We start from the raw sequence: 24,968 nt of genomic DNA, 5'->3' as shown, positions 1-24,968 counted from the left end.
GTCTAAAAGGCCACAAAGGTCCACAAACAAAGAAGAAAATTCAAAATTTGTATGGCTTCCTAAGTCTTACATCAAGGCAATGCATTCTAAAGAATCACAAAAAAATGAAAAATCAAGAACCATGTGGATTCCCAAGTTGCTCGTACAGGACTTGCACACTAAATAAAAATAAAAATTGGCATTCAAGTTTGATACCCCAGCTTCTCCCACATCCACTATCCAAAAAACTTTGTCACCTCCTTAATCCATTTTGGCTCCTTGTGCCCTAAAATCCACATCAACATTTCCATCAAAATCTCAAAATATAAAATACACTTTTCCTCCATCACTCCACCACTCCTCAAGGTGTGTGCCAATGTTGATCCTGCCAGCATTGCCATTCACTCATGCACTAGTCTTCCAATATCCCATCTATTATCCAGCACCTATTTTTCATCCTTTCATTCCTGTTATCCAATGCTTTGCATAAATACTTAGCCCGTTTCATTTCATTACCCTACCAATGTCTTTGAGCATAACTTCATAGCCATGGTCTATTGCAACACATATTTCAAGGGTACCATCCAAAGAAGCGAGATGCTTGAGTCCTTCTTACATCTCCTATCATGCATCCGTTATCTTCCAAGAAAAGAAAAGAAAAATGAAAAAGAGAAAAAGAAAAAAAAAATGAAAAAGAGAGAAAAGAAAAGAAAAGAAAAAAAGTGAAAAATAAAAAAAAGTAAAGCGAAATAATTTTGTCCATGTGTGAAAAACACTTCTTGTGGTGCCTTGGACAAGTACCATGATGAAAACTTGACAAATAGGCGTCATGCGTAATTCATTGTCCTCTTGCACTATTCATTGGGGGCAAGTTCCATCCGCACGCATCCATCTATTATCCTTCATCCTCCATTATCCCTGATTTGCTCGACCTACATATGTATCCCTTTTCCACCTTTTATCTTGACAAGATTAAGGATCTTTGTAGCCTTTGTGTGTCCTATCTACTCACTTGATTCACTCCCTTCAATTCTTATCCATTATTTTGTCCATTGCCTGCTTCCATCATTCATTACCACCTTTGATCTTTCTTATCCTGTCTACCTCCTATCCAAATCTATCCCTTGATCTTGATCAAAATTAAAAACATAAAATGTAAAAAAACCTCTTGACATGGTCATTTCTTTGGACTACATGACATTCGTTACACTTCATCCTTGCTTCATATTGTTATATTCGGTCCCTATGCTTGGATTAACATGTTATCCTATTGTGAGATAATCCTTGAAAATCGCATAAGCTTCCTCCATCATTCACTTATCCATTCATGTCTCGTTCATTCATTCACTCACTCAAAATCCCTTTTACATTGCTAGACACCAGGGGCAAACATTCGAAAAAAATACTAAAAATCCTAAAATGTCCAGAAAAAATTAAAAAAATCATAAAATGACCTGAAAATATCCTAAAAATCATAAAATATCCTAAAATTAGCTACGTTTATGTTGCACCCTAACAAAGCCCTGGAGCCGGAAGGGTTTACACTGGAATTGTTTCAAAAATGTTGGAAGTTAATGGGGAATGATATTCTTGGAGTGGTTGAGGATTTTAGGAGAAAGAAGAGGTTTGTAAAGGAGATCAATATCATGGTGATTTTGCTGATTCCTAAGAAGCAAAATCGTGAGACTATGGCTGATTATAAACCCATATCCCTTTGCAACTCCATTTACAAAGTCATATTTAAGGCTATAGCTAATATGTTGAAGAAATTTACGGGCAGGCTTATTTCAAAGGAACATAATGGTTTTACATTGGGTAAGGAAATTACGGATAGTATTATCTTGGTTGTTGAGACTATTGATTCAACGAAAGTAGATAATATAGGGTATGATGGTCAAGTTAGATGTTAGTACAGCCTATGATCATGTCAATTGGGGATTTCTTCTATTTATGTTGAAGAAATTTGGCTTTGGCAATGGCTGGTTAGAATGTATTCGCCACTGTATTACATTGCCAAGAATATCAGTATTGGTTGATGGTGCTACAAGTGGTTTCTTTGAGGCCACTAACCGGTTGAGGAAAGGAGACCCATTGTCTCTGTCATTGTTTGTTCTAATGGTTGAAGTTCTTGGTAGAATTATCAAATTGTAATTCAAACAAGGTTTGTAGATGGGAATTAATGTCCATAGACAATTGGCCCCTGTTTCTCATTCGCAATTTACGGATGATACGGTTCTATTTGGAGTGGCTTTGATAAGGGAAGTTGTTGTCATGAAAACTACCTTGGGCCTCTGGTCAGCACATGAATAGGGAGAAGCTATGGATTTTATTCTTTAATACAAGTAAAAGGAACCAGAGGAAGATTGCGGGGATATTAGAGTTCCAAATCTCCTCATTCCCTATTGAATATTTGGGGGTTCCACTATTTCCTAGGAGGAATGTGATTACCCTTTGGGAGGAAGTTACTAACAATTGTCAGGCAAAAGTTGGAGCTTAGAAGAATAAGTGACTTTCTCAAGTAGGGAGGATTCAGATGATCAAGTCAATCATGTCAGTTGTGTCTATTTACACCATGTCTTCCTTTAGATTATCGTCCATAGCCATTGGGTCCATAAACAGTTTTCTCAAAAAAAATCTTTGGGAGGGCTCAAAAGAAAATAGACAAATTCCCCTTATCAATTGGGATACTGCTTGTATGATAAAAGAGGAAGGAGGAGCAGGTTTGAGAAAAATGAATTTGCAAAATTTAGCCTTGGGAGCCAAGTTGACATGGAATTAATATAAGTCCCCATATAAAACATGGTGCAAAATAATGAGGAAGAAATATTTGGATTTGGGAGAACCAGAGAGGATCTTCGCCATAGCAAATTCCAGTAGTGGATCAGAAATATCAAAGTTTGTGTGGGAGAGCAGGAGGATTATTTTGGAGAGATTATTGGAATGGGAAAAAATCCATTGCAAATCTATTTGAGAACAATGAGTGGATTTATGAGCTCGAGCAGAGGATGGGTTTATTTGTTTCAGACTACATAGTCAGAACTAGGGGTAGTCATTCTCAATTCGAGTGGAGATCCCTTTAAGAAGGAATTGGCGATGAGGAAAAAAAGAAGTTGAAAAATATTCTAGTTGGTAGGAGAGTTTTTCTTACAGGAGAAGAAAATATAGTTATCTGGTGTACAACGAAGAGTGGTGAGTATAAGGTTAATCTTGGTTACACGATGCAAAGAAAAATATGTAGGGATATCCGGTGGCCTACAATACTTTGTTGGGATAGATGAGTCCTCCCTAGGGCAAGAGCCTTTTCTTGAATTGTATTACATGGTAGGATACTCACAGGAGATAGACTCAATTCTATTGGCATAGAGGGTCCAAATTGGTGTCCTATGTGCAAAAGGGATGAAGAGTCCGCTAATCATCTATTCCTTTGGTGTTCGGTGACTACAAGATGTTGGGATTGGTTCATGGAGATGATTGAATGGAAGACTACTAGGAATGGAAGTCTTTTCGATTTCTTCAAATCTTGGCCCATAGACAAAATTCATTCGAAATGGGGAGATCTTTGGATTGTAGGGTCATCTATCATTTTAAGGCAACTTTGGAAGGAGAGAAATAGGAGGGTGTTTCGGGATGAGAAACTTTCTCAAGAAGTGATTATTGGGAAGATTAAATATTATATTGTTGAAGTGGTTAATTGTAAAATAGCTCGCAAGAAAGTAAGGGCTTTTTCGAAATGGGATAAGGTTATTGAGGAGAAGTGGCGGGTATTAAAAATTGGGCCTATTGATATTGTTTGCAAAAGAACAAATAGGGTCGATGTTATTTGGAAGGCTCCTAGAATGGACTGGTTCAAGCTGAATTTTGATGTAGCCTAAAAAGGTAACCCGGTTGACTCATGATTTGGAGCCATCATTTGGGATCATTCGGGGAGTGTGGTGTTGGTAGTTATGGGTTTCATGGGTATTGCAACCAATAATGAGGCTGAATTTAAGGCTCTTCACAGAGGATTGGAGTTGTATTGAGAGAGAGTCACATCCAATGTGAATATTGAAGGGGACTCCCAACTCATAGTTAATGTAGTTTTGAAATCTAACATTTTGAGTTGGAAGCTTAAACAGTGGTTATCGAGAATTGTAGATAAATTGAGAAGCTTTTCTAATTATTCTATTGCTCTCATATTTAGAGAAGGGAATACAACGAAAGACTAGCTTGCAGGAGAAGGGATCTAAAGTCGTACAGAGGAATTGGTGATGGACAACCTATCGTTGCAGGAAGAGTTGAGGGTTATCATATCTAAGGAATCTAGTCGAGGATCGGGTGTATCATGCGTAGGCATTGGGTGATATTCTCTATTTCTTTGGGGTTCCCAGCTATCTTAAGGAGGAAGATGAGACTCAAACTATACAACCAGTTAGGAAGAGGCTTGGATGTCTTGCATTTGGAGTTTCAAATTTTAACGAGGATTGAATTGTATTATGGGCAAGGTTTTCGGGATTTGTTGTCAATTGAATCTCAACTTTAAATGTTTTATGTCAAATATGGATCGGTCGTAATTTGGAGGAGTAGATTTGATTCCATTGGGAGGCTATTTTAAGGGTGAGCGATTAGAAGATGATCTCAAGGAAGAGTTTCGAGACAAAAACAAATTAAAATAAATTTCAAACTTAAATTAAAATTAAAATTAAATAAACTAAATTCAATATATGTGAAAATGTAAATATTAATAAAAATAATAATTTTAGGAAATTAATAACAAAAAAATAAACTTATTAAGTTAATAAATAATCAAATAAAAAGGTAAAACTACCTTTTCAATTTATTAGAATAGAAACATTAATAATATTATATAAATTTAAATACAAATTCAAAATGTAGTTATTCTATACTAACTAAAATTTTAATAAAATAAATAATTATAAATTTACGTAATTCTAATAAATTTTATAAATAATAGAATATTTTTTAATTATCATTTGTAATTTCGTAAATAAATAATAATAAATAAATTCAAATTCAAATCTATAATTAAAATTTAAACAAAATAATCTAAATGACGAGCAAAAATCTATCAAAAATTAAATAGTAATAAAAATAATAATTTATTAAAATTAATTTTCAAACTTGAATCTAAATAAAAGATTAAAATACAATAATCTAAAAGAAAATTCAAAATATGACAAAATACAACTATTAATAAAAATAGTAATTTATAAATATTAATTGTAAATAATAATAATAATCTTATTAAGTTTGTACATAAAAATGTAAAAATATTTAAATATATAATTTAACATTTACGACTTAGATTTAGTACATATTATAATAATTATTAATATCAAAAAAATAAAAAATGATATTTAATTATTTAAAAAATATATATATATATCTCAATTTTCATGTTTTATTTCAATTAAAATATAAAATTTAATATATAATTTTAATAAATATTTATACATTACATTTATTATGTACATATGTTATATATAGAATAAATGTAAAACTTTCTATTTAAAGAGTTTATTTAATAAAAAATAATAATATGAACCACTTGTTTTTGAGGATGATGATTGTCTATTTAATATTAAACGAATTATTTAAATTGGAAAACAATATTTAATTTTTTTCATAGAGGGAAAATAAGGATAGCGTGTCCATCTTGGTAAATTTAATATTGAATGCATTAAATGGATATTTGCAAAGCTTCTCGAATTTCAACTATATTTATAAAATAAACTTACATCGTCAATTTCTATGTGGATATGACTTTAAATCTCGGGAACTTAAAATAGCGAACCATGTTGTTACGGACAAACGGAATTGGACGACGGTGGAAAACGATGATGACGAAAAACGATAAAAACAATGAACGAACAATATACTTTTAATCGTCTTGCAGTCCTTTTTATTCATTTTCTATCGTCGATTGCAAAAAAATAGGTCGTCCATTTCATAGTAGGAGACGCCTTCGGCATAATAAACTATGTTTGTACAGTGATGGATCTAAGCTTAGGAACACAAGTTTGTCCTGAGTTAGCAATGACCCCATCCAAATCAAATCTTAATCAAAGGATCTAGATTCAACCTAGGTAGGTTTTTACATTGCTTTATAGCTAACTCATTGATCCCTGCACCCTATCTAATCTTGCTTGGAAGGTTTTTTTGTCCCAAGTGAGAAAAGGTGTCATCCAATCCAATCCAATCCAACCTAATCCCAATCAAAGCATCAAGGTTCAATCCAATTTGACCTAATCCTAATCAAAAGATCAAGGTTCAATCCAAAACCAACAATCCAATCCAACCCTAAGGTTTGATTTTTCCAATCAATGTACTAAGTCCTAATGCTAAGCCCACATCCATTCATCTAGCATTTACCCCTCTAACCATCCTTCCACTCTCGTCATTTTGAGGTCACCCTTGCATAGTCTTGAAGCAAGCCCAAAAGAAAAAGATGGTTGCCCAAAGCGTCTAACTTCTCTGTCTCGATCCTCATCAAAGACCTTCTCCAAACCCAATCCAAAATCCAAAAATCAGAGCTTGGTATGAGCAAACGCTTATGGAAATTCAAGGATCACCTTATCCATCATGTCCACCCCAACTCGCTTACCACGTTAATCCCATAACCTTCAATTCATCTACCATATATTCCTCCTTTCCACCTCAACACAATATTTACAATTCTATTTTGTCTCACATATCTTATTCTTCCTCTACCTTTGACAAAGGAAATCCTTCTTATCCATCATTCATGTCCCTATCGTATCCCTCACAAACACACCCCTCATCTAGTATATATATATATATATACCTCCACCTAGTCCCCCAATCCATAATCCCAATCTTCCACTTAAGTCTAAACCTCCACATGATCCTAATCCTTCAAAATCCACAATATCCCCATTCCTCAAGACTTTTTCCCAACAAATAAGCCAAGACTTACAAGCAAAGGAGAAAAAATCCCCACCCTGAAACAAAGTTGTCCAATCTCCTCAATTCATACATCCACCTCCATCCCCTCCAAATCAAGATAAACCCCAATACCCTGGGCATCATGAATGCACCATCCTTTCACCCACCCAAGTTGAAGAACCCATATCACCCTCCATCACACCATCCCCACAACCCAAAACATGTCAAGAGCTTGTTCCAAAGCATGCTAGCATAGAGTCCTCTTTATATCAAGATCAAAACATCCCTCCATCTCCGTGATCCATCATAGGATTGATGATGGATTGCCGAGTGTGATTCAAAATGTTGATGGTTAAAAATTTTTCCACAATCAAATCCAGAAATTGTATACATTAGATGATTAGATGATGATGGATTACGAAATGTAATTCAAAAACATTGATGGTTAAATTTTTTTACACAATCAAATCCATAAATTGTTTACATTAGTTTCTACCAAGTTAATGCCTATTATTAGTTTGAAACTTAATGTTTGCTACTAGTTTCTACCAAGTTCAGCATATTTGCTAAAAGTATCATCAAAGTTAGAAATCAACTAGATAATTTTAAACGAGGTTAAGATTTAGGATAATTAGTGATCTATAAACTTTCTCAATGATCCATCATCAAGTTGAGGAATGTCATTTCCTTATCTCACTGATAATATATAATTTTCTGTAGTATGCACTACTGGTTATGTTTGTACAGCTTACATTTGATCATCTCCTCCTTGATGACTCTTCCGTGCTTGTATTCTAAAAACTAAAATTGCTGTTAAGTGCTATACAGTTTATTTCTACAGCTAATTATACAACTTTCTTTTGTAATTTGCACTCATTCAATACATAATAAACTAATACTATAATATCCCAAAAAAATAAAAAAAACATCAAAAAAATACTATAATACATTCACATTGAAAAAGAATCATACATTAACTAATACCATAATATATAAATAAACATCATTAAATAAAACATAATACCTGAAAGTCAAATAAATCATTAAAAAAAATACCAGTGTGAAATAAACATCAACAATGGAGCTGCAATATAAATCCAGATAATCAATCCATATGAAAAAAGCCATGAAAATGATGTAGCCAAACAAGACATCTGTATACATTTAGCATGATAGCAGGAACCATCTGTACATACTCTAATTTGTTAAAACTTTGCAGATAACTTCACACACACAATGAAAGTAATTAAATGGTCATTATATAGATCTAAAACTTTATAGCCATATTTTGATTGAAAAACAATTACAATCCCAATTCATGGGAAAACAGGGTCAGGATCGCCAATACCATGTATTGAGGTGGTTACTTAAATCTTCTGATTTTAACAAATAAAAAAACTAGACAGTTAAATATTAATAGCAATATTACAATCAAAAACATCTCACTGAACAATATCAAAATTTGATTTGCATATCAAAACACATCAATTACTAAGAAACTGAAAACATCCTTATCTTTGAGCTTCTTGAAACATTAGCGATGGCGTTTTTATAAACTGTCAACAGAGCAGCGGATTCAGCATGTCCTTGTATGATCTGGGCAATAAACTTGGCCTCGGTCATCAACAGCACAGAATAAATTCGTGTCGGCTTAATCTCCCCTGCTCCATTCATTGCTGTCATATTTTGCAAAACCAAAAACCGGGGCCTCATTACGTTGTCCAAACTCATTGTAAACATCCGTGGATGCTTTGTCACGAAGTCCATAGAGAGTCGCATGTGATTCAGCATGAAGTCCATCGTTTTCTTAAAGCTATCCTCGGCCATGCTGAGGACTGAAGGGAAAATCCTAACTAATTGCCAAGCTTCTTCAAGAGAGAAGCCGCAGAGCTGAATATTGTCTATCTTGGCCTCTAACACTTCGATGCGGCCTGTGGCCACAACGCTCACAACATATTTGTACCTACTGCTTTCCTTTTGAATGCCAATCTTGCGGATCAGATCGAGTTGCTCGGGGGTCAGAGAAGTGACCGTCAAAACCCGAGGATTATACAGCAAAAACTTTGTGAGCTTTATTCCACAAATACCTAAACCCTCCCAAAAAGCAACCGAGGGTTTCAAGACCTTATGCGAGCTCAAGCAAAGAATATTGGGGGTTCTCATAATTGCTCTGACCAGAAAATCGTTGGTCGTGAATACGGTCTTGAGAAATTCAAGGTTGGAGCGGAGGATCTCCAACTTAGAGGTCAACATCCTCGGAAACTTGGTTGCAATTTTGGGTATATATTTCCTATCCATGCCCAAATCTATTAGGAATTGAATCTTAGGCTCCAGCAATCTTTCTGCACCTGTCATCATTAGCGAGGGCTGCAATCTGATTATGTATGCAATTTGATCCTCGGTGCATCCGTGTCTGCTGAGCATGTTCACGAGCTGTTCAACCTTATCCAGGGTTTTGAGCCGCCCCAACGAAGGCACACTTTTCAACAATTTTGCGGCGTCGGCTGAAGACATGTTAAATCTGGTGGTAACGAAGTGCAGGAAGAGATTTCCTGAAGGGCCATTGCTGTTGCTAACATTAGCATTACTCTCTGCAAGAATTGAGAAATTAAAGCGAAAATGTGTTACGGTTTTGAGAAACAGGTTGCGCCGCACAGGTAAGCAGAAGCATAGTTTGGCGATCATGTTTCCACAACTGCATCAGACAAAGGGCGAACTAGGGTTTCTACTACCACCTTAAAACTGATATAGAAAAATATATGTGTAAGGAATCTCTATAAAGACTAGCATATAATATGTTAAATGCCAAAAGAAAAGGAGAAAGTGTCTCGGTTCAAAAGAACATTGTAGTGCAGAGGGAAATTAATGTTAAAACACATTATGAATTGAACAACAAACATCATCCACGGGAGAGACTAGCTACCGCAACTATTAAAAGATAGCACTATCATAAAAAATTACACTTCAATAGAGACTAAAGGAAGATTACAATCACTGTCAGTATATAACCATGTCACAAATCATGCATTGGACTTGTGTTCTATTAGGGGTCACGCTCATGTGTTTAGGTCAAGTATGTAGCCTTAGATTCATTTTTTAAAACCAAACTCAATCCTACATGATATTTATTTAGTTCTATTTTATGATTTGCTTGAATACTCTTTATTTACTTTACTTCTTAAGGGAAAACAATATTTAAGAATACTTTGGAAGAGTAGTTGTTATATTGCAAAGAGACAAGCTCTTCTATGTCAACATCTAGAAAAGTCTAAAAACTTTTCAAGATAGGAGGCAAGGGTCCTTTAATGAAGCATATAGACTATTTACTCTTTTTAGTTGACTAAACTTTGATGTGCCAGTAGTTGGTAGATGAGTTATTACATACTAATTCAAGGACAAATAGGAAAATAGTAAATGTATCACAATTATATCAAGTCAATGAATATTATAGTTATTAGGGTTTATTTTGCCTTGAAGTTCATTTCATGCCAAGCACAACTAATAATTTACCCCGTTAAATTCATTTATTGCTTACTAGTGAGTATTGCATGTGATTCCTAATACACTTTGCTTACTACCTAGGCTCACTCGATCCATATACAACGAAAAATTATTTTTTTCCAGTGGGTTTGTATTTTATGAAAATCGTTGCCTTTTGTGCTAGTAGTTTAGTTACATGACATTTTAATTTGATAGTTGGTAGGACAGACATAGTAGACTATAAAAATGGGTATGTAGATAAACTATTCGGTGATATTTAAAAAAAAATCTTGGCTTCTTTGGTAGTAGATTGGTATTGTGATATTTTTGTCTACTAGTTGGTAACTATTGAATAAAATTGTGTCAACCTTTAGATAAATTGATAACCGATCTAAGATCCTCTTTTGTTGGTTGAATGTCCCTACAGATTGCCCTGTTTAATCCTTAAGCCCTAAGTCCTAAACCCTAAACCCCTCAAAGTCTTTTTTTGGGCTTTTAATTTTCTATCGGCCTCTAATGTTCTATTTTTCAGTTGACCTCCCCAACTAGTCAAGGTCATAAGGTAACCAGTTGGAGGGTCCCCTATCATTGGCAAGTTGGTCCCTGTGTTCGTTCTTACCGGCTGGTAGAAAGGCTTTTGGCCCTCGCTATTTATGCGGCCTTGCAGGGAACTTTTTATTTTGTTCTCCTCATGAGGAGACAGTTCTAATGTCTTATGGCTCCCCCACATGTTTTTTCAACAAAGCTCCTTCTATGCTGCGGGTTAGCGGGCGACGTGTTTGTGCATGGTGGGCCCGGGTAGCGGCAGTAAAATTGACTACTCAAGACTCGACGGAGAGAGATTCCCTCTTTTGTCGAGTGTCAAGTTCCTTGGTAGTGTCCACGTGGCTAAGTGACTCATGTGCTTGGGCCTCGACAGGGTGAGGTTCTTGGCTTGGCTAAGTGTCAAGCCACTCGAGCTCTATGTGTGGTGTCGACGTGGGTGGTGGGCTTGGGTCAGCATGGCCATTGCAGTGGCGACCGTCAGATTTTCATTAAGCCCCATCTAACGATCACGATATAATTTTCTTTTGGCCCCCTTTTTGACTCTTTTACGCGATTGCATGCATCCATCTTCGCTTGCACTTGCAAATCAATGGTAGATATTCAAATTGTCCTTGGTGATTGAGTTTTAAATGTAGATGGTCGGGTTTGGTGGTCGACCCTTTGGTCGATGCAGTTCTTGGCTCGATTGGCACCCGTTCTGGATGAGATTTTTTAATGTGACCACCAGTGATTTTTTGCACTCACTTCAGTCACATCTTTGCAATTCCTTTTTGTATCCAGCCCATGCCTCTTTAAGACATAATGAAGACTTTTGGGGGGTTGTTATATACTTGACCGTACTCATGCATGTAGGTAACTTCATCATGATAACTCAATGATGAACCACTAGTACCAAACCGGTATTGAGAGGGGGGGTGAATCAATACAAACACAAATACAGTCTAAAACCGGTTTGATAGCAAATACTTCAAATGACTGACAAACAGGGATACCGGTAAAACAGAGTGCAACCGGTAACATTCAGTACAACTCAATCAGTCATGAACCGGTCACTCAATAAGCTTTCCTCTTAGTTCAATACTACAGTATCATTATATTCTCATGCATAAACAAGTAAACTTAACCATCAGATCTTCACAACAACGAGTTCAATATGTTTTATAGACAAGCATAAAACATAGAACCTTCATGTGCTTAACAGGTAAAACAAAGCATCACAAGACAAAAGCATTTCACATGACACACTTTTTTTTTTCACGTGGAAACCCAATTGGGAAAAACCACGATGGGGATGAATACCCACAAGCTACTTTTTGAACTCTTTAGAAGTCCGCTCTGTTACGATTCTTGTTCGGTTAAGGACATTACAATAGGTTCTGGTAGGAACTGATCCTGTTAGGGATCACCCGGTTAAGGGATACCCGGTTAAGGGTTAAACCCAGTAGGGTCACCTTGTTAGAGGATTTCAAGAACTCAATAGCTGAAAGGATCTCCTAAGCTCTCTAGCTTCTCAGAACTCATTAGCCTCAAGTTACCCGGTTAAGGGATTTGAATCAAGCCGGTTAAGACTACCCAATTTAAGGGATTTTGAATCAAGCCAGTTAAGGCTACCCTGTTAGGGGATTTTACAATTGTTGAAGTGGTTAGAGATCAATAGGTATTACAATGATTTGTTAACAACACTCAATGTTAATGCAGATCCGTTTAGGCTCCTCTTTTCCTTCTGCACATTCACTTTGCAGGTATCTCTTCTCTCCTTTGGTCTGGCAAGATTTACATATCACTTCCCTTGGATACACACTCACAACTTTTGCCAACAACTTCAGAAAAGAAACACAACATCGACCTTATAGGAAACATACAGGTCGGTAGCAAAAACCTTAAATCCTAAACCTGTTAGGTTAAGCAATTCAAACAGTTTGATCCTGACCGTTGAATCATACTACATTAAATGCAACAATCTTGAATCGATCTCAAGACATTCTCCATCATCCATTATCCATCGATTTCATGGCGACTAATAACCCTTTACGTGTTGTCACCATTTGACAGACTTCACTCATTCCTGAGGTAGATAGGAATAGTCTTCTTCATGCAAGATCCTTCACGTGCATAGAGCTTACGTGGCAGGATGATCTATCCTCCATCATACTGCTAACTCATCACACAGAGATCACCGATTGAGTCACACAGACTTGAGGTACTCCAACCAGAAACCCTGAAGTGGAAGCTGCCTACCAACCGGTAGTCATACAATGCTTCCATGTGTTGGTTCCCATAACTACATGTCGGTTCACCTTGAACAAATATGTCGCTTCACTTTGGCATATAAACCGGTTCATACATATGCCGGTTCCTCTCTCTTCACCTATCACAAGTGTCGGTTCACACCATGTCTCATATTGACATCAATGACAACATACAATATCATTATGTCTTCATGTCAGTTCACATAATGCCATGCTGGTTCACACAATGCCAACACATCAACAATATGGTCTCACCTTTTTCCAAGTTGGAGGACACTTACAAGGAGATATGTGCATGGCATCATATCCTTCCTGTTGATATGATTTTCCCTCTTATATTTTTGTATCCTTACCCCTGATAGGCTTAGGGTTTATAGTGTTGGAATTAATAAACACTAAGAGGGGTGAATCAATGTTCTGCAATTTACAAAAAAAAAATGGTTTCAAAGTAAAATTACTAGTTGTTAAAAAGTTCCAATTGCATTTTTTGGGGAAATTTTCAGAATTTAAATTTAAGGGTTTTAATGTTTATTTTTGAGTTCCTCAATTTATAACAAGTTTACAAAATGACTCATAATTTAGATGTAGAAATTTGTTATATGAAAGTAGAAAATTTAATATGAATGTGATCTGAAAAAAAATATATAATATGCTTGTTAAGGTGCACTATAATTAAACTAGAGAGTTTGTTTCGGGGAAATCTTTTGATATTTATCTAAATACAATAGAGCCGGATTATTCCTATGTGAATCCTCAACTCTCCATGGATATATGGTGTGTAATGGTTCAATGTAATGAATCAATTTTTAAAATAAAAGAAAATTCACTAAGACCAACTGATTTCATAATCATGTTTTGCACAACTGCTAAATGAGAAAAACTTAAATTAGTTTGAAAGCCTACCTGGACTAATTGATTCATACATGTGCTAGTTGAAGAGCTCCAGGGTTGGAAGCTGACTGGAAACCCCCTTTTCTCCACATTATAATGCCCTGCCAAAGATTTAAGCAGGAAATTATAGCATGGAGTTGTTTACAGACACAATTTCCTTCTCCTCTAGCAGTTTGCCTTGGTCATTTCTTCTTCCACTTCTATAATTTCAGTAGACAAAATGGAAGCACATGACTTTAGTTCTTCACAATCTAATTTCATCAAATCTCAACACAATTTTATGATTTTGTCCTGCCACTAATTTTAGCTCAATCAAATTATAGATAAATATTTTTTATATATTTCTAGTTTAAAAAACTTGCATCTTTTTATACTAGAAAATAACATTAATATAAGAAAACAAAAAAATTGAATAATGATTGGTCCATTAAAACAATGATTAATCAGAAGTTAATAGTTGAAGCCTTGCTATAGTTCCAGTAATAACATTTGGAAGTGAAATCTATGTGACCTCATATTATTTTTCATTGTTCCAAGAACTAAGTACCTTGTCTCTCCTTGTTTAATGTCTAAATATTTTTTAGTACATTATCCATTCCCTCATGTCACTACCTTATATCTAAGTTTATTTGCATTTCATTTGTATGTACTAGCAATTGCACCTTAGTGTGCAATAGGTACGCTAAATAGATGTAGAAGGTCACTTTGGAGAATTTGGTTCTTTTTTTTTTGCATACATTTGTGATAACATCACATGAGACCAATTATCAAATGGTGTTGTTTAAGAAACAATGGTTTCAATGGAGAATTGGTTGCTAGAAATCAACTATGTATCCACATACAAGGATTCAAACATTATTAAAATAAAACCGTTGAATTAGAAAGACAATCATGCTCCATTACCAAGTGGGAGAGAGAGAGATACACAAAAAGAAATGGATAGAGAGATAGACAAACAAAGAGAAGTAGAGAGAGAGAGAGAGAGCAATAACTCTTTAATAAATTATAAAATAAATAATGTGACAAAAATTAAAAAAAACTTATTTAAAATTTATAATGATAATTATTTTTAAAATTTTACTTAATAATTTATCTTTTTATTTTTCAAGTGTATAATTATTTATTAATTTATTTATCAATTTATCAAGCTACATAATAACTAAGAAAAATAATCCTTTCAATAAAAAATAAAGAGAAAAAAATGAAAATAAAGAAAAATACAATTAATATAATTCCCTAATAACATATTTTACAAAGAAATTTCTAAGATATACTTTTTTTTTTTATCGATAAAAGGCCGAAGCCAAAATTTTATTATTATTTTTTATAAAAAATTTTACATCTCCATTCAGTGTGGGCACCGATAGGAAAGAATGGAGACAAGAAAACCTCCGGTCTAGCCCAGATCCCTTCTGGGATCAGATATTATAACCAACTGTACATTTTTACAAATCCTCATCAGAGGTTGGACGCTGACATATTAAGACATTTTAGATTCTTTCTGTACATTAAATCTTTCAGCACTTTCCGGTTGGATCCATCTTCCACACTTTGGCTAATCCACAAATGCATCGAGTAATAACTTCTGACCAGATTCCCGAATCTGCAAAACCTTATTGCAACTTACTTTGCCAGACTGTTAGAAGCATAGTAAACATAATAATTTGCTGCAATCATCCAATAAATAGTTACATCTTTCTATTTAAGTAAGAGGATTATAGCCTGGATATCCCTTAGCTTGAAACCATCTTAACCTTTTGGGTTTCAATTTAAGAGATTATCCAGGCTACAATTCTGCCTACTAATGGTAAGGATCAATTTCTTACAGATTCATAATTACTTTTAACTCTGCAGAAATCAGATGCTCCCAAACATAAATATTTTCATATGCATATGTATGTGTATTTATATGCCAATATGCAAAAAAACTATCAATGAGTCTGCTAGGATCATAAGAATATACAGATGTACACAGAAATCAATATGCCAGGAGAAAGGAGTGAAACAACATAAGGACAGAGGGTCTTTCCAGATGTTTGCATCAATAGAACTTACTAATTAACTGAAACCATGAAAAAGTCAGAGTTAACCTCTACCACCCACCACAAAACTTCAACAGGTAACCTGCCATCCATTCATCAATCGATTGAAAGAAATTGAATGAACCCAACACTGTATAGACAGGGTATCTCAAATCGAGATAAATCGAATGCTAAGCTGTTCTATAAGATCCTCTACTGTCCATCAAACTACGATACAGAAACCAGAAATAACTATCCCAGTTTAACAAGAAGGCTTGAATCCAAAGATAGAATTATTAGCAACTATAACCGATGAGCAGAATCTTGAAGACTGAATATCAAAAAACCAGAAACCATAACTCAAAGACACAAAGCCTGGCAGACCCAGTTTGCCTTTGAAAGAAATGATTTACTCCTTATTTAAGACTATACCTTCACAGCCCAGAACCATCATAATACATATTACATTCATTGGAGGGATGACCTGCAAGAACCAAAACAGAGAGACCAGACTACTACCAATCACCCCTCTACACGACTGAAACACCCCTGGCACTCACTCACAGACTTGGTAGTCAATGAAACGGTTAGGAAAAAGAAAATCATATATGAAGGTTCAGATATATATATATATATATATATATATATATATATATATATATATATATATATATATATATATATATAAATATATATATATATACTCATATATATATATATATACTCATATATATATAGATTCTGTATATATATATGTATATATGCGTGTATGCAATTGTGTAAGATTCTATTTATACCCACACATACCCACACATATACATATATATATATATATGAGAATATGGATATATGTATATATATATGATTGTATATATATACACATATCTATATATATGAATATATATATATGTATATATTTATATATGTGAATACATCATATAAAGACTATAAATATATACATATCTATATATGTGAGTACATATATATATATATATATATATATATATATATATATATATGTATATATATATGTATCTATATATATATCTGAATCTTAGAATGCCAAAATACTGAAAAAAGGCGGCTGTGGCCTCCCATCTTAGAACTTATATATGTGAAAATAGGAGAGGACTAGGAGAGGAGTGATATGAAGGGGTGACACGGCCATCACCTAAACTTAATCCGTGAGGCTATCCTTCCTAAAAACACACGAATTACCATCTGCCCCTAAATTGGCTAACTTGTCAGCTATAGAATTGCCTTCCCTATAAATATGTTTAACCGAAGTTTCCTCAAAGTATTTGATCAGATCCAAAATGCTTTTTAATTCCGCCTTCAATTTCCAGTTTGACACTTCCCTAGTCCTGACTGCATTTATAGTTAACGACGAATCCCCCTCTATTTCTAAATATTTAATCTTGAGTGATTTGGCTATAATCAATCCCTCCCGCAATGCAGAAAACTCAGCCAAGTTATTCGAAGCCAAGCCAATAGGCTTATTTATGCTAGCAATCAGTACACCGTTATCTTGATGAATAGCGCACCCTATACCAGCTAAACCAGGATTCCCACGAGAGGCACCATCAAAGTTTAGCTTAGCCCAGCCCTTTCGGGGGGGAGCCCATTTTGTTAGCTTCCTATCTATCTCAGCTCGCTTACCACCTCTCCCAATAAACGGGGGGATTATCAAACCCCTCCACTTAGATCGAAGAACCTCATCCCATCTGGTTAAATTAATAGACTTTTCTTGTACATGTCTAAGTCTATTATTGACTTTTTCCACAATTGTTGCCTCGATCTTATTTAGAAGGGATTCCACCCTCAATTTTGATTCTTTGAAGATCCGCCTGTTTCTCTCCTTCCAAATTTCCCATATGAGAATTGCCGGCACTATTTGCCACACTAAGTGATAAATATCCTTTGTGTGGGGAGGTTGCCAACTAATCAGCCATTCAGAAATGTCCCTAGGCCTCGAAGTCGGCCATCCAAGGCTTGAGCAAAGCCAATCCCAACATTTCTGACTGAAACTACAATTTAGAAGCAAGTGATCCACATTTTCTTCCTCAGATTCGCAAAGAGGGCATCTCGATGGTCCCATGAATCCTAATTTTAAGAACCAATCTGAAGTAAGAATCCTCTTTTGGGAAGCTACCCATGAGAAGATACCAGCTTTGGGGAGACCCACTTTATTCCAGCAAAGGCTAATCGGAATAATAGGATTGGTTGCAGCTCTTCTGCATTTCAAAAGTGAGTAACCTTCTTTGACTTTATAAATGCCCGATGAACTACCTGCCCAAATAATCCTGTCTTTCCCACTATGTAATGAAAAATGCCTATGCCTCAAATTATTCCAGAGGATTTCCTTGTCAGCATTTGACAAGTTCATCTCATCAAGGGGTTTCCACTCCCAACCCAAATCGGGGTCATTGGATATAAGCTTGATATAATCCTTAACAAACCTGCCCCTGATTGATTTGCAAAGTTCTATACCTTCTGTGCTTATTCCTGACTTGTCTAGGGCTGAATAACCCCCCCATGAGTCTTCCCAGAACAATGCCTCAGATCCTTCCACAATATCCCAAGTTAGATAATCTCTGATCACCTCTCTACATTCTAGCATAAAATTCCAAACTTTGGATCCCTTTGGCAATATTTCCGTCCTTAGTATACTATCAGGATTGGAATTAGTGAGATATTTAGCTTTGAGGATCCTTACCCATTTAAGATCCGGTTCCGAGTACATTTTCCAGACTAAATTCGCCCCCAGAGCCATGTTTTGAACCCCCAAATCTTTGATGCCAGCTCCCCCTTTATTGATAGGCTGGCTAATTTTATCCCAAGAGATTAACGCAAATTTCTTTTTGTCTGAGTTCATATTCCAAAAGAACTTCCTCATCTTTCTAACCATTTCTAGACGAGCACCTTTGGGTAGTTGCTGACATGACATTTGGTATATCGGGATAGCCGCCATAACAGCTTTTAGTAATGTAATCCTCCCAGCCGAAGATAGACATTTGTTCTTCCAAGAATCCAACCTAAGATCCATCTTTTCAAGGATTCCTTTCCATAATGAATTTATATTGTTTCCCTTATCCATCGGAATCCCAAGATATTTACAAGGAAGTTTCCCTTTATCAAACCCTAATATATTACAAATATCTATCTCTATGTTTTGCGAAGTGTTAAAGAAGAAGATTTCCGATTTATTCTTGTTCACTTCCTGACCAGAAGCTAAAGCATAAATGTCAAGAATCCTTTTGAAAGCCATGGCTTCAGACCTATTCGTACATCCCATCAGCATTGTGTCGTCAGCAAACTGCTGGTGGGTTATGGCCTCCATTCCATTAGTAATTTTAATGCCTTTGATAATTTGATTCATCCGAGCACTAGTAATGATTCTCCCAAGGCCCTCAGCCATTATGATAAATAAGAAAGGGGATAAAGGATCTCCTTGTCTTATCCCTCTAGATATCTGGAAGAAGCCAGCAGGGGATCCATTTATAAGTAACGATACCCTGGGAGATGAGATGCATTCGAAGATTAAATTGATCCATTGTTTAGAAAAACCAAAGGATTCTAAACATTTATACAGAAATCTCCAATCGACTCTATCGTATGCCTTCTTAATGTCTAGTTTGATCATCATAGCAGCAGATCGATTCTGTTGTAACGAGTGCATGACTTCTTGAGCAATAATAATGCCATCCAAGATAGATCTACCTGGTATGAAACTTGTCTGTTCCTCAGAAATTATGCACGGAAGGATGCCTTTCAGTCTATTCGCTAATGTTTTAGTAAAAAGTTTGTAAATAGTGTTGCATAAGGAGATAGGTCGAAAGTCTTCAAAATTACTTGATTCCTCCTTCTTTGGAATCAAGGTAATGAAAGTGTTGTTGATCTCCCTTAAAATACTCCCAGAGTTTCTAACAGCTTCCAATGCTTCCACAACCTCCTTGCCAATAATGTGCCAGCATTTTTGAAAAAAGCAACCGGGAAAACCATCTGGGCCGGGAGCTTTATCAGGGTTAAGCTGCCCCAATGCTAATTTAACTTCTGATTCAGTAAATTTGTTGTTAAGCGCTTTATTTTGGTTTTCAGTTATAATCTTAGGAATATTCCTAAGCAAAGTTAAATTGGCATCTTTAGGGGAAGATTCTGAACTGAATAGGGTTTTGAAATGGTTTACCGCTTCAGTAGTTATATCCTTTTGATCTTCCAGAAGTATACCATTATTATTCATGATCTTGAGAATACTATTAGTGTTCCTCCTAATTTTTGTACTGTTGTGGAAGAACTTAGTGTTCCTATCCCCATTTTGAAGCCAATTCTCTCTAGACTTCTGTTTCCAAAATACTTCTTCTTTAGTCAACGTATCCTCATATTTCCCGAGAAGCTCCTTTTCTTTGAGGAAGCTATCCTGATCCATTCCAAGTCTAAACACTTTTTCATTTAGATCTGCGATTTCTTTTTCTAATGATATTTTGGTTTCAAAAATGTTTCTGAAAACTTCACTATTCCATTTCAGTAACTTGCTCTTGAGATGTTTCAGTTTATTTACAAGGCAAAACATCTTTGATCCCTGGAAACTTACCTCAGACCACCACCTGGAGACGAGATCATAGAATTCTGGATTTTGCATCCACATTTTTTCAAACTTAAAAGGGCAACATCGCGGTGTAGCCTCTCCCTCAATATTAAGAATAACAGGGTAATGGTCAGATCCTGAAGATGGGAGAAGCGAAGCTGAGAGGTTAACCGCTAGATCGCTCAAGTTCCCTCTAAAAAGGAATCTATCTAATCTCTCAGCGATTTGTGTAAAGCCTGATCTTCTATTGTACCAGGTATACACACCATTACTTGTTTCTATATCTATCAGGTTGTTATGAGCAACCCACTCTCTAAAGTCTTTTAAGGACTACGGTTCCCTACGAATACCGCCCTTTTTTTTGATAAATTCAAGATAGCATTGAAGTCCCCTCCTAGAATAACAGGGGAGGAGATATCTAGCCCCATCATAAACGAGATTTCTGACCAAACCCTGCGCTTTCCGACATCCAGGATTGGGCCATAAATGTTTATTAGGGTGAATGTGAGATTGCTATGTTTGCTAGTTACCTTCCCTAATAGCCAATTTCGATTACCTGCTATAGGACGAAATATAATACTTCACGGATTCCAAATTATTCCAATACCACCAAAAGCTCCCCTGGCTTCCACAAATTCACAGCAAAGAAGACCTAATTTCCTTTTAAAAGCCTCAGCTTCGACCTGGGCTAATTTGGTTTCTTGTATGAGAACGATGTCATGTTTCCATTTTGTAATATTGCGTCTAATTAGACGCTGTTTGTTAGGGGCATTCATGCCCCTAACATTCCATGAAGAGATTTTCATGGGGCCGTGGGAAGGCCCTTCCCCTTCCCAGCATCAAAGAAGGCTATTAATTTGCCTTGGTCTTTTGCATTTCCATCCTGCAGTCTTAATTCGCTCAAAGATTTTCTGCCTCTACTTTTAGCTTCTCTAGCGCAATCTGGAAAGTTTTTCGCATCATATATGTTTTTTATCCCTAAGGTTTGCTGGGAAACTATCACTCCATCTCCATCATCCTCTCCCATTTGGGACTGAGCTACTATGTAGTCATTAATAGGATTAGGTATGATGTCTCCTACCCTATTCTCAATAATTTCTTCCTCTTCCATAGAAGACAAGAGTTCCTGAATTAGGAACCTCTTCTCAGCTTCCTCTTCTGGGGAAAGATTTTCTACTACGTTATTGTCAAAAACCTCAAGAACAGTAGCCATTCTAGAGGACATTTCTTCTTGATCTGCCTCATTGTCTTGTCCCAGATTTTCGACTGACTTTGATTCAGATGGAAATTTCAATGAATCCACCGAATTAGAGATTCTTTTTGTCATCTCCACTAGGGCATCATCTTTTATAGAATTTGCCTCATCTATTATTTTATCCAGATCACTAATGTTACTGGATTTATTGTTATTATTTTCCTCAGTGTAAGCCACTGGAGGGCAATTATCATGTGTGAGGGATGCATTTGATGTGATATTTTTATTCTGATTTGGAAGAGGGTTTTCCATTTGCTCGATACTATTAACCAGAACTGGGCATGTTTTCAGTCTTATATCGGATTCATTTATAACCCCATCATAGAAGGTGGGATGAATGCACCACTCCCCTCTGCTCGATACTAGCATGGAGGGTTCTAAGACCATAGATTTAATGTCAGATTCAACTAAGATTTTGATATTCTTGTTTAAAACCTCTTTTCCTAGTCCTTCACAACCCAAAAAAGAGCCAAACTGTTCCCCTATATATTCTAAGATTTTAAAATCCAGATATTCGACTGGTAAAGGACCCAGATTTATCCATCTAGGGCATTTATTTACATTCTGTGAGTGTGGGTCAAAATTTGGTTTCCATTCACATCTAAAAAAACCATAGCCTTTGTACAGTTTTACCTTACCATGGAGAATATCATTTTTTGTATTTTGATTATCACACAAGATTGCGAGAAAATTATTTTCCAAGATAGAGATACTTACCTGTCCCGGGTATTGGGCCGTCCACCAATCAATAATATTTCCCGAATCTTCACCTATTCCTGCCCATTTAGCAAAAACCCCACATTCGCTATATAAATTGAATTGGGGTTCCATTAACTCTGCCGGGATATTACAAATTCGCCTCGGCCTTCTTCTGGGTTTTGGCTCAAAATTTCTTACTTTCCCGAGCGGCACCAGGTTTGCCCCAGTTGCCGGACATTGGTTCGAGGCTGTGGTTTTATGCCTATTGAAGTTTAAAGACAAATTTCTACTTTCGCCCATCTTCTTCTTGGCAATTTTCGATCGAGCGACTTGCCAATTTCCGTCGGAGGGAAGTGACAAGGCTTTGGTTTTTTTTGCCCTAATTTCATCATTTTTCCCAAATTCGCCCGTTCTATAAACCGAACGCCTTTCGTTTGTTGCAGGGTATCCCTTACATGGCGGATTGAAGACCGTAATGCTCCTCGGGCGCGTGGCAAAGACTTGTCTGCAACCCCCCGCCGAAAACCTTGCCAAGTTCGCTGAGAAATGATTTTGCATCTCGCCAAATAGCAAAGCTAAGTTTCAATTTCTTTCGATTATCGCTACCCAATATTATGTTTACTATACTAAACACAATTTTTTTTCTTTCCATAATTTCTAAGATATACTTTGATCATTTATATTAAAATTATAAATATAAATAAAATTATAATATAAATATAATATTCTAAAAACAAGATGGAGAATAAAGGATTATCCTCTTCTCAGATGGTCTCTAGAGATTTGGATATGGCGGATCCGTCTCATTTGATGCATGCATGTGGAAAAGAACACATTGGTCATTCCCAATTAGGGGCAGGCGTTTCTTCTTTGAAAGAGCCTTTTCGCATGAAAAAGGTGAATGGTTGTTTGGAGAGATCCCAAGATTGTCCTGTTCTGGTTATTCAACCTAAACAAATTTCAGAGGATGTTGAATTTTGGTGCAATTATGCTCTCATATACAAATTTATTGGTCTTCGCCTCTCTATACCTGTTTAAGAGTCTTGGGCACGCCATGTTTGGAATCCAGAAGGAGACATGGAGCTACTTATGGCAGCCAATAACTATTTTCTAGTTATTTTTTCCAACCTAGCAGACAAGAACAAGGCTTTTGAGGGTGGCCCTTATTTTTTCAACTAGGTGGGACTCTTTATCGAACCTTGGCATACTGGATTTAATTCTATAGAGGAGCTTCCCTCTTGTTTGCCCGTGTGGATTCAATTGCTGAGGCTTTCGTTGGAATTCTAGAGAGGAGATATTCTTCACTCATTCTCACTGCTTCTTGGTAAATATGTGGGTTCGGCTTCACAAACTCAAGATCGAAAGGTAATTTCCTACACTCGTATATGTGTAGAAGTTGATTTAAATAATCCTTTGCTAGACTCTATGGAAATCTGTTTGGGGATATCTTCTTGGATCCAACAATTGGACTATGAGACCCTACCATTTAGATGCAGAAATTGTCATGAATATGGTCATTTATAGTGGAGATGTCCTAGAAATAAATCTTATAAACTGGTTATTTCTGATCCTCCTCACTCTATTCTAGGGGACGATAAGGGGAAATCCCCTATGCCTAATGGTCTTGTCGATAAACATGGCTTCATTCCTATGAAACCTCGAAATAAAGACAAGGGAAAGAAGATAACCTATTTGGATAGACAAAATGATGTCACCCTAAATAGGTTTGAGGTTCTAGAGGATCTGGTCCAAGAGGAAGGAGTTGCAGTTGAAATCTCCTTAGGTGCCCAATTTCAACATGAGGTGCTAGATGGGTATTCCAAGAAAGAGGGTCATGCCCTATCTTTGGAGAATCAACAGGATGTTCAAATGGTTATGGATTTGCCTTCCCATGTTCAGGACAACAGAGATCTTAGTGAGTCACAGTTCCCTGAAGGTGCAGTGGTCATAGTGTCTACTCCTCCTTCCACTATAATGGGCTTAAATTCAATGAAGAGTAACAAAGCCCCACCTATTTTAGGCTTGCATCAGAAGATCCTCAAAAAGGGCTCTTTAGACGAACCTTTAAGGAGTGGACGAAAAACGGATCAGGAAAAGGTTAAGCTTATTGGTGATACTTTGGTTGAGTCGGGGTCTGTGAAGCCCATTGATTCCCACTTATGTCAACCACATAAATGATTGTGCTCTCATGGAATGTAAAGGGGTTGAACAACCTCCCTAGATAAAAGGTTGTTCACAGATTAATTGACTCTGAGTCTCCTGATGTTTTTATTCAGGAAACCAAGCTTTTAGTGGATGGTTTGGCCAGTTGTGCTTTGTGTGTCTGGCCTCAGGGCCTTTGGCAGGGAGTGAGTTCTCAT

The 24,968-nt window shown here is 36.2% G+C and overlaps 1 protein-coding gene across 1 annotated transcript; it reads right to left on the bottom strand.

The window, feature by feature from the left end:
- Positions 1 to 8,133: 8,133 nt before the first annotated feature.
- On the bottom strand, positions 8,134 to 9,816 carry LOC131069692 (transcription termination factor MTERF6, chloroplastic/mitochondrial). The gene has a single exon (XM_058005215.2). It carries the CDS (start codon positions 9,565 to 9,567, stop codon positions 8,374 to 8,376), a length of 1,194 nt encoding a protein of 397 aa, XP_057861198.2. The 5' UTR covers positions 9,568 to 9,816; the 3' UTR covers positions 8,134 to 8,373.
- Positions 9,817 to 24,968: the final 15,152 nt, after the last annotated feature.

The sequence above is a fragment of the Cryptomeria japonica genome, chromosome 11 (assembly GCF_030272615.1).
Source record: "Cryptomeria japonica chromosome 11, Sugi_1.0, whole genome shotgun sequence".
Classification (NCBI taxonomy): domain Eukaryota; kingdom Viridiplantae; phylum Streptophyta; class Pinopsida; order Cupressales; family Cupressaceae; genus Cryptomeria; species Cryptomeria japonica.
Note: the sequence above shows the minus strand (reverse complement) of the source record. Positions and strands in the feature narration are given on the sequence as shown.

Bases quoted from the DNA above. Each gene is read 5' to 3' on its own strand.
- LOC131069692 (XM_058005215.2), bottom strand. From the start codon at position 9,567: ATGATCGCCAAACTATGCTTCTGCTTACCTGTGCGGCGCAACCTGTTT.